Source organism: Octodon degus, unplaced genomic scaffold, assembly GCF_000260255.1.
Source record: "Octodon degus isolate 3935 unplaced genomic scaffold, OctDeg1.0 scaffold00087, whole genome shotgun sequence".
Lineage (NCBI taxonomy): Eukaryota > Metazoa > Chordata > Mammalia > Rodentia > Octodontidae > Octodon > Octodon degus.
The window spans coordinates 3071156-3084941 of NW_004524663.1; the positions used below are offsets into that span (position 1 = coordinate 3071156).

The window sequence follows — 13786 nt, forward strand, 5'->3', positions numbered from 1 at the left end:
GAGGCTTGTACTGCCTACCTGACCGCCCTATGCTGCCCAATGGCACAGTCATGTACACACTACCAGTAGTTCAGTGCCACCTGGCAGCAAGACATGCACTACAGCCCTGTCATAAACACAGCTGACCCACAGTGCACATCAAACAATCATGGTTCTCAAATATAGATTTTTTTAGCTCTGAAAATATAAAAGCCAAACTACAGATAATATGAATATGAGAATGAGAGTACTGTAGTAAAGTTTCTTACAGAGTATATACTCAGTATTGACAGTTGTTAAATGACACAAAAAGATACACCACTTATAATGAAAATCAGCATTATTAAGAAAATAATTTGACAGATTACAATAACAGGGAGGTAGGTAATGTAAGCTACAATCAACATTTGGAATAAATATTCAAAGTGATATCTAAAGTTGATTAATCAAACAACAGTGAAATAAGTGAATTCACTGCGAGCCTGCACTACAGTGATACCTTGTCTCAGGAACAAAGGAAGGAAGGAAGGAAGGAAGAAAGGAAGGAAGGAAGGAGACAGACTATTTATAAAACATCTGCTAAAAGAATTAAAAGCAGGACTGGCCAGATAGCTCTGCAGATTAAAGCGCCTGCTTAGGCAGATGCAGGGGCCGGGGTTCAATCCTGGTCCTGCCATGCAGGTCCCTCCCAGGCCATGCTGAGCCAATGACTGAGAATGGGCGTGGTGGCACGCACTTGGGAGGCTGAAAAACAGGAAGGCAATCTGTGTAGTGAGATCCATATATCCTGTAGTAAATACATTTTTAAAAAAAGAATTCAAAGTCATTACTTTCAATCCCCAGTTCCGCCAAAAAAAAAAAAAAGTCATTACTTTTGACAGTAGGTCTGGAGGTCGGAAAGGGGTTATACTACCTCTCTCTTCTAGTTCTTTCTAACTACAAGGACACAAATTTCCTCTGATAAAATAAATATGAAATTAGATTTCAAAAAACAAAGCTAATAGTTATCAAGACTAGGCTAGTTTAAATTCGATCTATGAGTGTCTCTAAAGAAAATAAAGGTAAGCATTTTTAGACACTTAAATGCTACAATTGGACATAAGACAATGACTGGCTAGTGGTAAATCATGTTACTTAACAGCTGTAGGTAATCAAAGCACAACACTGGAAGAAGTGAATTAAGCTTCCTCAGCAAGGAGACTTGAACCATTTAAAGCAGTGAATATTAGGGGAAGAAGAAAGCTAACCAACATATATCATGTCTATTTTATGAACAGCTCTTCAACATGAAAAGCTTACTCTTTTTCTCTTTCTCCAGAGTCTCCCTCTCCCTTCGTTTGTCAATTATCTCGCCTTCACATAGTGCCTTTTCATCTTGAACTCGTCTCAGGTCATTTGTAATAGCATCAATCTGAGGCTGAAGATTCTCACAGTTTTCTGTAGTCCTTAGTTCATTTTGCAAATCCTCTATCATTTTACGAGTATTACTTATTCTCTTCTGTCGGTCATGCTCTTCGTTTTGTTTTACTGTTAAAGCTTGCTGAAGTTCCTCAATCTATTAAAGTAAAAGTAGGTTAGTACTTCAATCATTTCTTTTCTACTGGTTTACAAGGCATTCATAGTAAGTAGTAAGATGCCTGGGGTTGGGGGATATAGCTCAGTAGTAGAGCACTTGCCTAGCATGCATGAGGCCCTGGGTGTGATAATCAGCACTATGGCATTTGATACATACATACATACATACATACATACATAAATAACATACAGCAAATATGCAAAGATCATGAGTGTTTTTCTCATGAAAAGGTAATGGGCTACAATTAGACTAGCAGAGAACCAATTCTATTAGACTACCTGTTAACTACATTTTTTCACTAAAACATTCTAAATACAGTACCTAGAGAAGTCCATAAGGCTCATTACATAAATTATAAAGCCAAACAAGTTCTAAACAGAGGTAACACATACTACACACCATACGATTGAAATCAAAGTCATATGATGTAATAGTTTTAATAAATAGAAATCTATGTCCTACCAATTTGGTTTGAAACCGTCTCATTGTTATTTGTTTCTCAATAAAATTATGGGAAAAAAAAATAGAAATTTAGGGCTAGCCAGATAGTTCAGCAGATTAAAGTGCAGACACAAGGACCAGGGTTCGATCCCTAGTGTGCTGTGCTGGCCCTGCCCCCTAAATACATTTTTTTAAAAAAAAGAAATCTAAGTCGTTTTAATTTTAAACTATAGTATGCGCTTGGACAAAATATTTTTTTCAAGAAACATTTCAAGTTAATATTGTGAGATTTAATCATCAATCTTTATAATTAAAATGTTAACTTACAATCAATATAAATCATTTTTTAAAAGCCAGAAATGCTGACTGTAATCTGATGTTAGTGGAACTTTTATCAAAACCAGTTAAGACTTCAACACAGATGTGAGGCACACAGAGATATAATTCTATTCTTTCATAACTAGAATTCTGTTATTAAAATAAAGCTAACACTTTACTGTAACCTATTTATTTGCTGTCTTTATATGCACATCACATTTACCCCTGCCTCTTCCACATTATAAGTGTTATAACACATTCATCACAAAAATATGAAGGGCCGGCCAAATAGCTCAGCAGATTAAAGCACCTACAAGCAGGGTCAGGGGCCAGGAGGGTCCATCCCGGGGCCTGCTGTGCTGGCCCTGCCTCCAGGGCGCACTGAGATGGTGACTGAGACTGGGCATGGTGGTGCACACCTGTAATCCCAGTACTTGCGAGGCTGTAAACAGGAGAATCACTACGAGTCTGATCTAGTAGTGAGACCCTGAACACCCCGTAGACCCTTCCCTAAAATACAAAAAGAAAAAAACCAAACAAAGGAAAATCACTTTTAATCTGAATGTTCTTAAACGTCTACATTTTAATTCCCACCGTTAATAGAACATTATTTAATTATATTAAATGGCACTACTAATAATTTGAGAGCTGTTTCTCACTACCTTCCATGTTCTTGCAAAATAAAATCACCTGCATAACACCTTGGTATATGAATATGTATTATTATTCTATTCCTTATTTTTAAGAATTTTAAATGGCGTGAATTTTTCCTTTGTAAAACTTCAGCTTTGGCAGTATCAAAATAATGAACAAGCACATGCTCAAACCACCTCTTCTATACCAAAGACCAAAATGAAAGATAACGCATTTAAAAATAACTAAGTATTCCTCTGTCATTGGACCAGAGAGAAGGAAGTAAATAATAAGTGTTATCAGCCAGGAAACCCATGAAGTCAGTCTAAGGCAGTTGGGAGAATAAAGGGGCATGTCACAGAAGACAAATGTGAAAGTAAGAATGATCAAACACATAAAAAGTCTAACTCCATAAAAAGGGAACAAGAGATTTAACATACATAAGCTTGTGCTTCCAGTACAATAGACCACCAAGCTATTGAAAATTATTGGGCTAAGAGCGATATATGCATACTTATGTTTATAGCAGCACAGTTTATAATAGCTAATTCATGAAAACATCTCAAGTGCCCATCAACGGGTGAACGGATGAAGAAGATGTGGTGTTTTTTTCTTTGTTTTTAATGTATTTGGTTGTTGCAGGGTCTCACTATGCAGCTCAGACTTGCAGCTAGGACTCGTGGTGATCCTGCTGCTTTTAGCCTCCTCAGCGCTGGGATTATAGTCATGTTCCACCATGCCCAGACTCTGGCTGGCACAGCATGTGATGCCAGGGATCAAACCATGGTCCCTGTGCTTGCCTAAGTAAGCGCTTTAGTCTGCTGAGCTATCTCACTGGCCTGGTTGGTTTTTTTTTTTTACACAATGTAGTAAACTTCCATAAAGAAGGATGTTCTTGAGATATTTCTAGGAAAATGAATGCACCTTGATACATACTCTTAAATGAAATAAATCATACACACATATAAATATTGCATTGTTTCTCTGGTGTGAGAAATCAAAAGTACAAATAAGGACCAAAATGTGTAACAGGAATTGTGAAATAGGAAGAAAATATTCAAATGGGGAAGGGAACAAGAGAAGAGAGAGAGAAAGGAAAGCAGTGAAAAGTTTAAAAAAAGGAAAAAAGGAGGAAAATATAGAAACAAAACTTCTGTAAATAAGGAGGGTAGGAAGAGTTGAAAGGAGGGCAGGGCAATGGGAATAAAAACAAATTATATCATATACAGGTAAAAATTCTCTATGATGAATGTGATCATTAAGTATCTAAGGTAAACTAATGAAATCTGATTTCAAAGAAAAAAAAAATCATTGGATTAGCAAAGAAAGCCTACCAAAAGGTCTTTGACTTAAAAAAATCCTAAAAAGCAGTGTAATGGTCCCCTACTTTTCTAGCTTAGTTTTATGAACCCTTAATTCATTCACCCAAGAAACTATCCTGACTAATCACATTAGTCCTACCATGATTAATACTCATAGGGCCGGCCACATAGCTCAGCGAATTGAAGTGCCTGCTTAGGCAAAGTGCAGTGGCCAGGGTTCGAGTCCTGCCCCACCTCCAGGGCGCGCTGAGATAGTAATGAGACTTGGTGTGGTGGCGCACACCTGTAATCCCAGCACTTGGGAGGTTGAAAACAGGAGAATCACTACAAGTCCAATCTACATTGTGAGACCCTGTACTAAAATACATTAGAAAAAAAAAAAAAAAGATTAATACTCATGTTCAGCTCAATCACAGTTAATCTACACCTCTTAGGTCGCCTATCTTCACTAGGATGCTATGGTTACACTGTTTTATCTTCAATTTCTCTCAATGTACCTTTTTATTCTGAACTGAAAACTTATTTCTCAAAGACAGATCTCACTAGAGCCCTATCAAGAAGTAACCTACCTCAGAGGTGGAGATTCTCACCGTTACTGTACTCTTTCATTCTTTAACCGAGCCCCACTTCAGTACCTCTGAAAGCCAAGGATCTGACTTTGGTACCCATTTTCCTTGTTACTTACTATGTTAACTATCTCCCTTTAAATTCTCACTATTTATTCACTGATGACTTTGACACTTGATTCAATATCTTCACCCATCACTGTGCCTGTCATCATGTGACTCCAACCTAAATACAGAAAATAAAACTCTTTGGTCTCTGTGTTTTGTATTTTTTAAACTTCAATCATCATGTTCATCACCAAAAATAACACCATCTTTGAAAATTGCATTTCCTTTTTTTTTGTTTTTAAGACAGGGTTTTGCTATGCAATTCAGGCTGGCTTTGAACTTACATATAGCCCAAAATGGCTTCCAACTCATAGCAATTCTCTTGCCTCAGCCTTTAAGTGCTGGGATTACAGGAATGTAGGTTATTAACATAACTATATACTAACTGAATACTTTGTATCCAGTCCTAGTTAAACTTAACCATATATCACTAGAGGCAAACCTTCAGCATGCATGCTGCAGCAGGCGGTTATTGAAAGCTCTAAAAGATTTATCATTACTCTATAGTTTCTCAATCTAAGTATGGGCTACATGGACCTAATCAACTGAAGAAACCTTAAAAACTGGTCTCACTTTAAATTTGTAGCCACAAAATTTAAATAGGCAACCAAAACTATTACTAATACACTTCTTTAATAAAATCTACACCCCATGCCAAGCATAGGCATATTACTATAATTCCAGCCACATGAGAGGCTGAGAAAAGTTCAAGGCCACCCTGGACAACAAAGCAAATCCCTGTTGCAAAAGAAAATAAAAAGGGCTTGGGAGATAGCTCAGTGGGAAAGCACTTGCTGGACATGTAGAAGCCCCTGAGTTCAATCTTAGTATCACAGAAACAGCAACACATTGTGTGGCCTCATTCTGATTTAAATTATTTTCTTATCCTCCTTTTTCGATATTTTATTGTTATTTTCCCTCTATTAACTCATGATCCCTAGTGACCTTGCCTCCATCAATAGAATGGTTAAAATAAAAATATTCTCTTTTCCTGTTTTCAAGCCCATCATCCTTCTTACAACTGTATTCACTCCACTTTATCCTGTACCATCTAAGGACAGTCCCTATAGTTAAACTAACTCCTTCAAGACTACTCCAAAATAGTGTTTCTCAAATTATTTACAATAAATATCTATTTAAAAAATGCCAGCAGGCCATGGTAACATACATGCATAATCCTAGCATGGAAAAGGTTTAGGCAGGAGGACCTCCAGTGTGAACTAGCCTGAACTATACAGCAATACTTTGTCTTTAACAACAGAAACAAACACAAGCTACAATATGAACATTTTCAATAACAAAATTTCTTAAGATTAACAATACATATAATCTTTCATAAAATAGATCACCTAAATTTTTTTATGAACCTAATTATCTAAACAGCAAAAACAAAGTACAAAAAGAAAACTACAGAACAATATCCTTCATAAATATAGACATAAAAACCTTTTTAATGGAATATTGGCAAAAACAGAATATGTAAAAAGAGTATGCTTACAGACTACAACCAACTGGGGTCTAGAGATGTAAGGCTAATTTGGTCTTTAAAAAACATCACTCATAGTCTCTTATATTAACAGGTTATAGGAAAAAAACTGAAAAATCATATTTATACATAGAAATATACTTAATAAAACTGAACAACCATGTATAAGAATTTTCAGAACCCTAAGATTGTATTTTGGAACTCTGTAAATCTGACCAAGAGCTTCTACTGCCAAGATAGACTGAAAAAGTAAATGCTTTCCTTTTAAGATCAAAAATAAGGACAGGGTGTACACATTTACCCCTCTTATTCAAGAGTACTGGAAGTTCTAGCCAGTGCAGTAAACAAAGAGAATTTAGCATACAGAAATCAGAAAGGAAAAAACAAGCCTGTTCCTATGTGCACATGACATGATGTAGGAAATCACAAGGAATCTACCAGGAAGAAGGGAGGGAAGAGAAATGGAGGGAATCAGGCAGGCTGGCCAGCCAGCTTACTAATGAAAACCAAAGGTTTTATATGTTAGAACTACAAAATACTATGAAAATTAAAGATCTAAATAAATGTACATATAATGTTCCTAGACTGGAAGACATAATACAGTAAAAATTCCAATTTTCCCTAAAGGTTTAATGCAATTAAAATCCTAACAACAGTTTTAATAGACATAGAAAAGATCTGGATTTTATCAGAAATGGCAAAGTAAAGAATTCTTTTTTTTTATTTATTTATTTATTTATTTATTTATTTGAGAGAGAGAGAGAGAGAGAGAGAGAGAGAGAGAGAGAGAGAGAGTGTGGTGTGTGTGTGTGGCCAGCTCAGCCCACCAGGGGGCGGGGCTGGCTGGCATGTGGTGCTGGGGGATTGAACCGCGGTCCCTGATGCTTTGCCAAGCTTGTTCTAAGTAGGTGCTTTAGACCACTGAGCCATCTCTGCAGCCCAAGAATTCTTAAAAATCTTTCATAAAAAAAAAATCAATGAACAATGACAAAAACTATCAAAATTAACTTTTATAGCATGCTAGAATTTAACTAAAATGCCTGCTACAATCCATGAAGTGTTCAATCAAGGCAAATGCTTGAATCTTGGGGAACATGCTTGACTCCATCCCTATTTCCTATTTCTGTGGTAGCCTTGAAAACCAAAACACCACAACTACAGTGAAAAAAAATTGCAGCCTGGCAACCCTGGAAAGGTAAGCTCTACAATTTTTACTTGAGATAATCTTCACTCAAGAGAACTGTCATCATCTGTACTGTATGGCAGCTTCCTAGAAAATCTTTCTAAGTGTGAGGTTTTTTTAAAAAATTTTTTTTGAGAAATAAATATGAATGAGACAGTGTCACAGCTGATTACCTAGAAAATCTTAACAGAGTTTATCTTTGCTTGACCCAATTCAGCTATTCCCTATAATGGTCTTTTCCCTGGACACATTTGTCAGAAACAATCAGCAGCATTTGTTTGTTTGTTTGTTTGTTTGTTTGTTTGTTTGGTATAGGGTCTGGTCTCATAGTGATCCTTCTGTTTCAGTCTCCCAAGTGCTGGGATTACAAGCACAGGCCACCACACCAAGTTTCAGTGGCCAGCCCGGCAGTGTGCTGGACAGCATGTGGTACCGAGGAATGAACTTGGGTCCTTGTCCACTGAGCTATCTCCCAAGCCCAGCAGCAATTATTTAACATGACATGAAGAAGAAGGAGAGGAGAGGTAAGGAGAGAAGAAGAGGAGGAAGAAGGAAGAGGAGATGAATTGCAGAAAACAATAAACAAAAATCTTATAAAAGAAAAACAGGAAAATGATACATTCACTAAAGCTTTTAGAAATACCCAGGGATCAAAAAAAGTCTATATATGTGAATAGATGTGTGTGCATACTCCAGAAATACCTGAGCTTGTACTTATTTTCATTTTGAGGTTACTGCAGATAGGAGGTCAAAGCCAGGACAGAGTTGTAAACTAGCAGCAGAAATTAATCACTTTTCAATAATCTGAAAAATGAATAAATCTCAATGAAAACTGAAAATAGTGCCCAGGTGTCTTGGAATAAGACCTAACAGATATATAACAGATATATTCCACAAAGACTAGGAGAAATAACAGTTTTAGGTATTTATAGAAATCACTGATCAATCAAATCATTTGAGGATCACTAAGTTTACAGTGACATCAGCAGCTACATATGACAAAGAACACAAATTCTATAGAATTGGGGCTGGGGAGATGGCTCAGTAGAATAAGTGCTTCCCTGGCAAGGGTATGAGTTCAACCCCCAGTTCTGACAAAAACAAACAAACAAAAAAATTCTACAGAATTGAGAAAGTTACTATACAAACAGCAATGACAAGATCATCATCATAAAAAAAAAAAAAAAAAAAAAAAAAAAAGAAAAAGAAAAAAGCAGTAACATTAAGCTTTCAGAGGGGGAGAACTCATGTCTATAGTTGCTAAAATTTTGTTATTTAAATTGTCCAGTTAAAAAATTTAAGGTATTTATATCAGCAAGAAAGTAGCACACACAAAGAAAAAAAAAAAAAATCAGTCAACAATCATGGAAAAGAATGTCTAGAAGTAGACTATGTAGGTTACTTTCCCATCAGTGGGATAAAATAGCACCCACATTATTTAAGGAGGTAAAGATAAGTTTATTTTGGCTAATGGTTTTCAGAAGATTCAGCCTATGTCCTGCAGGCTCCAAGGCAGAAAAAGAATGGTAGAAGAAGATCCTCCACTCATGGCAGTTAGAAAGTAGAGCAAGAAGAAATCAGAGACAAGAATACATACACATACTTAGGGATATATCCAAGTTTCACCTAACAGCACAGTGAGCTACTGCATTCAACAACAGATAAAGTCACTGATGTGTATAATGGCCCCATAATCCAATCAATCCTCCAAACATGAGAGTTTTGGGAGACATTTTAGAATTAAATCCTAACATTCTACCCCAACCCCCAAAAGGTTCACACACATCTCATTATGCAAAATACATTTAATCCATCTCTAAGAGAAACCTAAGTCTTAATAGTTCCAAAACTGCTGAAAAGCCGAAATCCAAAGCATCCTCCCAGACTCAACACAAATTTTTAGATGGATGATGCCTGACCATTTCCTGAGATGTCTTCAATGCATTTTTCCTATTCTCTTCATGCAAAGTATTTTGTTTCTTTTTCACTGCTGCTAATCTCTCCAGCAATAATACATGCTTTTACCCTAAGTTTACATGTAGTTCATTTTGAGCAAAAATTCTCAGTGTTTTGAACTTCTGCTCCCAATTTTCATTACAAATCTGGCTAAAAGCACAGTTAGCTAACTGTGCCCACAGCACAACCTGAATGTTGGGCTGTTTTGAAATTTCTTCTGCCAAATTTATTATTCCACCATCCTTAACTTCCATTTTCCTGCTAATTTTGAGGAAATACGCAAAAGTAGACATTTTTCATGCCAAAATGTTAAACACATGGCCTGTAGTCCTACTGCCAAAGAAGCCCTTGTTCCAAACAGAAAATTTCTAAGCCTGGCCTTCACTTTTCATATTTTTATCAATATTCTGGTCTTCTGAGCTCTATCCAGAATCACCATGAGGCTCTATTTACAGCATCTTGAGGTTTCTCTAACCTGCATCAGCAAACTTTTCCCAACTGCTACCACAAACTAATTCCAAAAGCTTCTAAACTGGGGATAATCATAGCACAATCCAACTTCTCCTGTACCAATGCACCATATTGGTTATTTTCTCTTGGGACAAAATATCCAACATTCACAACTGAAGAGAGGTCTATTTTGGTGCTTGGTTTTCGGAGAATAAGGTCCCTGTCTGGCTGACTCCAGAGGAAAAGTGCTCAATCTATGATCACAAGAAGCAGAGCAAGAAGGGAAAAGCCTGGAAAAATATATCCCTCAACATTATACCTTCACAGACCCACTTCCAACCAGCTTCCATCTCCTATTAGTATATTTAGCTACTGAAGTTATCAATGGATGAGTCCAACAATAACTATAGTGCTCCCATGATTCAATTACTTTTTAATGCATGAGACTTTTGGGAGATATTTTAGATCTAGATTGTAAAACAGCCTTATAAAACTAAGAATCTTAAAAATTCTGTTTAAGATATGTTCAATTAATTAAAGGAGACTATATCAAAAGAAATAAAGGAAAGAAAGAACAATGTCTTGTTGACTACAAAATATCAATAAAGACACACAGGGGGCCGGGGAGATGGCTCAGTAGAATAAGCGCTTCCCTGGCAATCAATCAATCCCCAGTTCTGCCAAAAAAAAAAAAAAAAAAAAAAAAAAAAAAGTTAAATGAAATAAGTAAAAAATAAAAAAATAAAGACACAGAAACTATAAAAAAGAATCACCTAAAAATTTTAGAATTTTAGTTCTAAAATTGAAAATTATAGTAACTAAAACAAAAGTTTTGCCAGAGGGGGCTCAACAGATCTGAACATGCAGAATAAAAAGTTAAACAAGCTTAAAGACAGAACAATTGAGATTACCTAGTCTGAGGAGCAAAAGAAAAAACAAGTAGACTCTGAGAGACTGGTGGGAAATCATTAAGAGAAACATATAGGAAGAATATTTAAAGAAATAATGGAGCCAAATTTCTCAAGTGTGATAAAAATTAACCTCTGCATGTAAAAAATCTCAATAAATTATAAGGAAGATACATTCTCATCTAAAAATACCAGTTGCTGGTTGAAAATCAAAGACACAAAACTTCCAATGTGAAAATTTAGGTCCTTGATAAGATTAATAGCTGAATCTCATCAGAAACCACTGAGGCCAGAAGACAGTAAGAGGTAATATTCGAAGTGCTACAAGGTAACTGATAATTCTATATCCAGTAAAACTACCCTTCAAAAACAAAAGGGAGGGCCAGCAAGATAGCTCAGCAGACTAAGTGACTGCTTAGGTAAATGCAGCAGCCAGGGTTCGATCCCTGGCACGGCATGCCACACCAGCCCCACCCTTGGGTATGCTGAGCCAGCTATGGAGTCCGGATGTGCCTGCACACCTGTAATCCCAGCACTACAGAGGCAGAAAACATCTACAGAGGAAGATCACCACGAGTTCAAGCTGCATAGTGAGATCCTGCACACATTTAAAAAACAAAAACCTAAGCAAACACCCCCCCCCAAAAAAAAAACAAAAAAAAAAACAAAACAAAAAAAAAAAAAAAACAAAGGGGAAGTCAGGCCTGATCTCATAGAACTGTAATTCCAGTTCTTTGGGAAGCTGAGCCAGATAGACCCCAAGTCTGACACTAGCCTAGGCAACTTAATAAAATGCAAAGGCCCTGGATTTCATCCCCAGCATCACCAAAAAAGAAAAGAATTTAACATATTCCCACTTAAATAAAGACAGAGAATTTGTCACTAGCAGATTTGCCTTATAAGGTAAATCTTTCAGGCTGAAATGGAAAGACATTAGACAGTAAGCTGACAGCAAAACAAAACCAAAAGCACTAGTAAAGGTAATTATACAGGTTAAAAAAAATAAGTGTACTTTATTTCCTGTAACATTTTTTTAATTTCCTACTTGATATGCGGGGCAATCATTAGGGTATAATAAAAAATATATAGCTGATCTTTGTTTCTGACAGTCTGTAAAATCTTTGGGATTTTCTAAATGATAGAAAAATAATGAGCTGCTTTTCCCAACTTTTTGTTAGTGAAGTGACTCTTCGCAAACTCCCCATCTAGTTTCAAGACAGGGTTGGCTGTCAAAGGAAATAACCACCTTAAGAAGTAACTACTGGCTAACCCCAAAAGGAGAGAAGCCAGGTGGGGTGGGACATGCCTGTAATCCCAGCATTTGGGAAGCTAAGGCAGGAGGACAACTGTGAGTTCAAGGCCAGTCTGGGCTACAAAAGTGAGTTCAAGGCCAGCCTGAACGGCACAGTGAAAACATGTTTAAAAAATATCCCCCGTGTCCTCCCCCCTGCAAAAAAAAAAGAAGAGTGAAAGAGAAGAGAGGAGAGAAGATCTAGAGAGCAAAGAAATTACCAAAGGCTAATGATTTATTCACCATGAAACTTTGACAAAATTTCCTAAGCAGCAAGGTTTGGAGACCTTTGGGGTTAGTGAATGTAAGGAAAACTATATGCCCAAAGAAGGAATAAAAGCTATGCAACATTCCATATCCCATATCCTATCCTATAATCTCTTCCATTTGCTGTTGCAGAGTTGTTTATAAGTAAACTAGCAACTTTCCTTTTCTTTTCTTTTTTTTTTTTTAATGTATTTTGCACAGGATCTCACTGTGCAGCTCAGACTCATAGTGATCCTCCTGTTTTCAGCCTCCCAGCACTGGGATTACAGGGTGTGCACCACCACACGCCCTCTTGGTAGCCACTCAGCGCGCCCGGTGTGGCATGTGGCGCTGGGATCGAACCCGGTCCCTGCGCTTGCCTAAGCAGGCACTTAGTCCACTAAGCTATCTTGTCATCCTAAGGACAAACTGTAAGTAGAGCACTTTCCTGAGGTCTAAGGCTGATCTAGCATACTGTTAAACCTAAAGAGAGAGTTGCTGGAACCTTTCAATTTGGAGTCAGCTCAAGACAGAAATGTGGTTAACTGGAGACCATGCTTGTGGCTGTCATTAAAGTGAAGTTGATTTATAGGACTGAGGCATTCTAATGAAGGTCTGTACTAACTGAACTGAAATGAACTGTAGGTCACTCAGCTGGTGTCAAAGAGAATCAGAGTCACTGCAAAATCCAATCTATACGAAGAAATAATTGAAAAGACTAGGCTGATGGGACTGTGATGATTAAAAATAAAATTTATGGGAAAGGGCCTAAAATATGGGGGAGAGTAAAGAGAAAGAAAAAGTAAAAAGAATTAAGATGTGTCACATACATGTACCAACTCTGCATGATAAATGTGACCATTATGTATTAAATAAAAAATGTAATAAAAACTTTTTAAGAATTGAGAGGTCAGTGGAAATAAGCCTTGTAAATAAGGAAGGGAAAAGGGGTTGAAGGAAGAGAGGGATGGGGAAGAAGAGGAATCAAGATGTAACATGTATGTACAAGTACAAATTCCCTACGATGAATATGATTATGTCTGTTTAAATTGTCAAGAAACTTAATTTGAAGAAAAAAAAAAAAAATCAGGTGTGGTGGTGCACAACTGCAATTCCAGCACTGAGGAAGCTCAGGCAAGGAGGATCACTGTGAATTCAAGGCCAGCATCAGCAACATAGTGTGTTCAAGATCTACCTAAACTTTAGAACCCTGTTTCAAAAGACCAAAAGTAAAAACGGGTAAGAAGTGTGTCAAGAATGCTGGGATAATAAGTGTTTTCAAAATAAGTATTTTGGCAAAGTTTTTTTTTTTTTTTTTTTTTT

The 13786-nt window shown here is 36.8% G+C and overlaps 1 protein-coding gene across 2 annotated transcripts in view; it reads right to left on the reverse strand.

Annotated features, from left to right (window-relative positions):
• Positions 1 to 13786, reverse strand: part of Smc5 (structural maintenance of chromosomes 5) — a 111735-nt gene that overhangs the window by 58555 nt on the left and 39394 nt on the right. For both annotated transcript variants that reach the window (XM_023721918.1, XM_004637163.2), the window contains exon 9: positions 1279 to 1534. In XM_023721918.1, coding sequence (XP_023577686.1) covers positions 1279 to 1534 — 256 coding nt within the window. The remainder of the gene's footprint in view (positions 1 to 1278; positions 1535 to 13786) is intronic.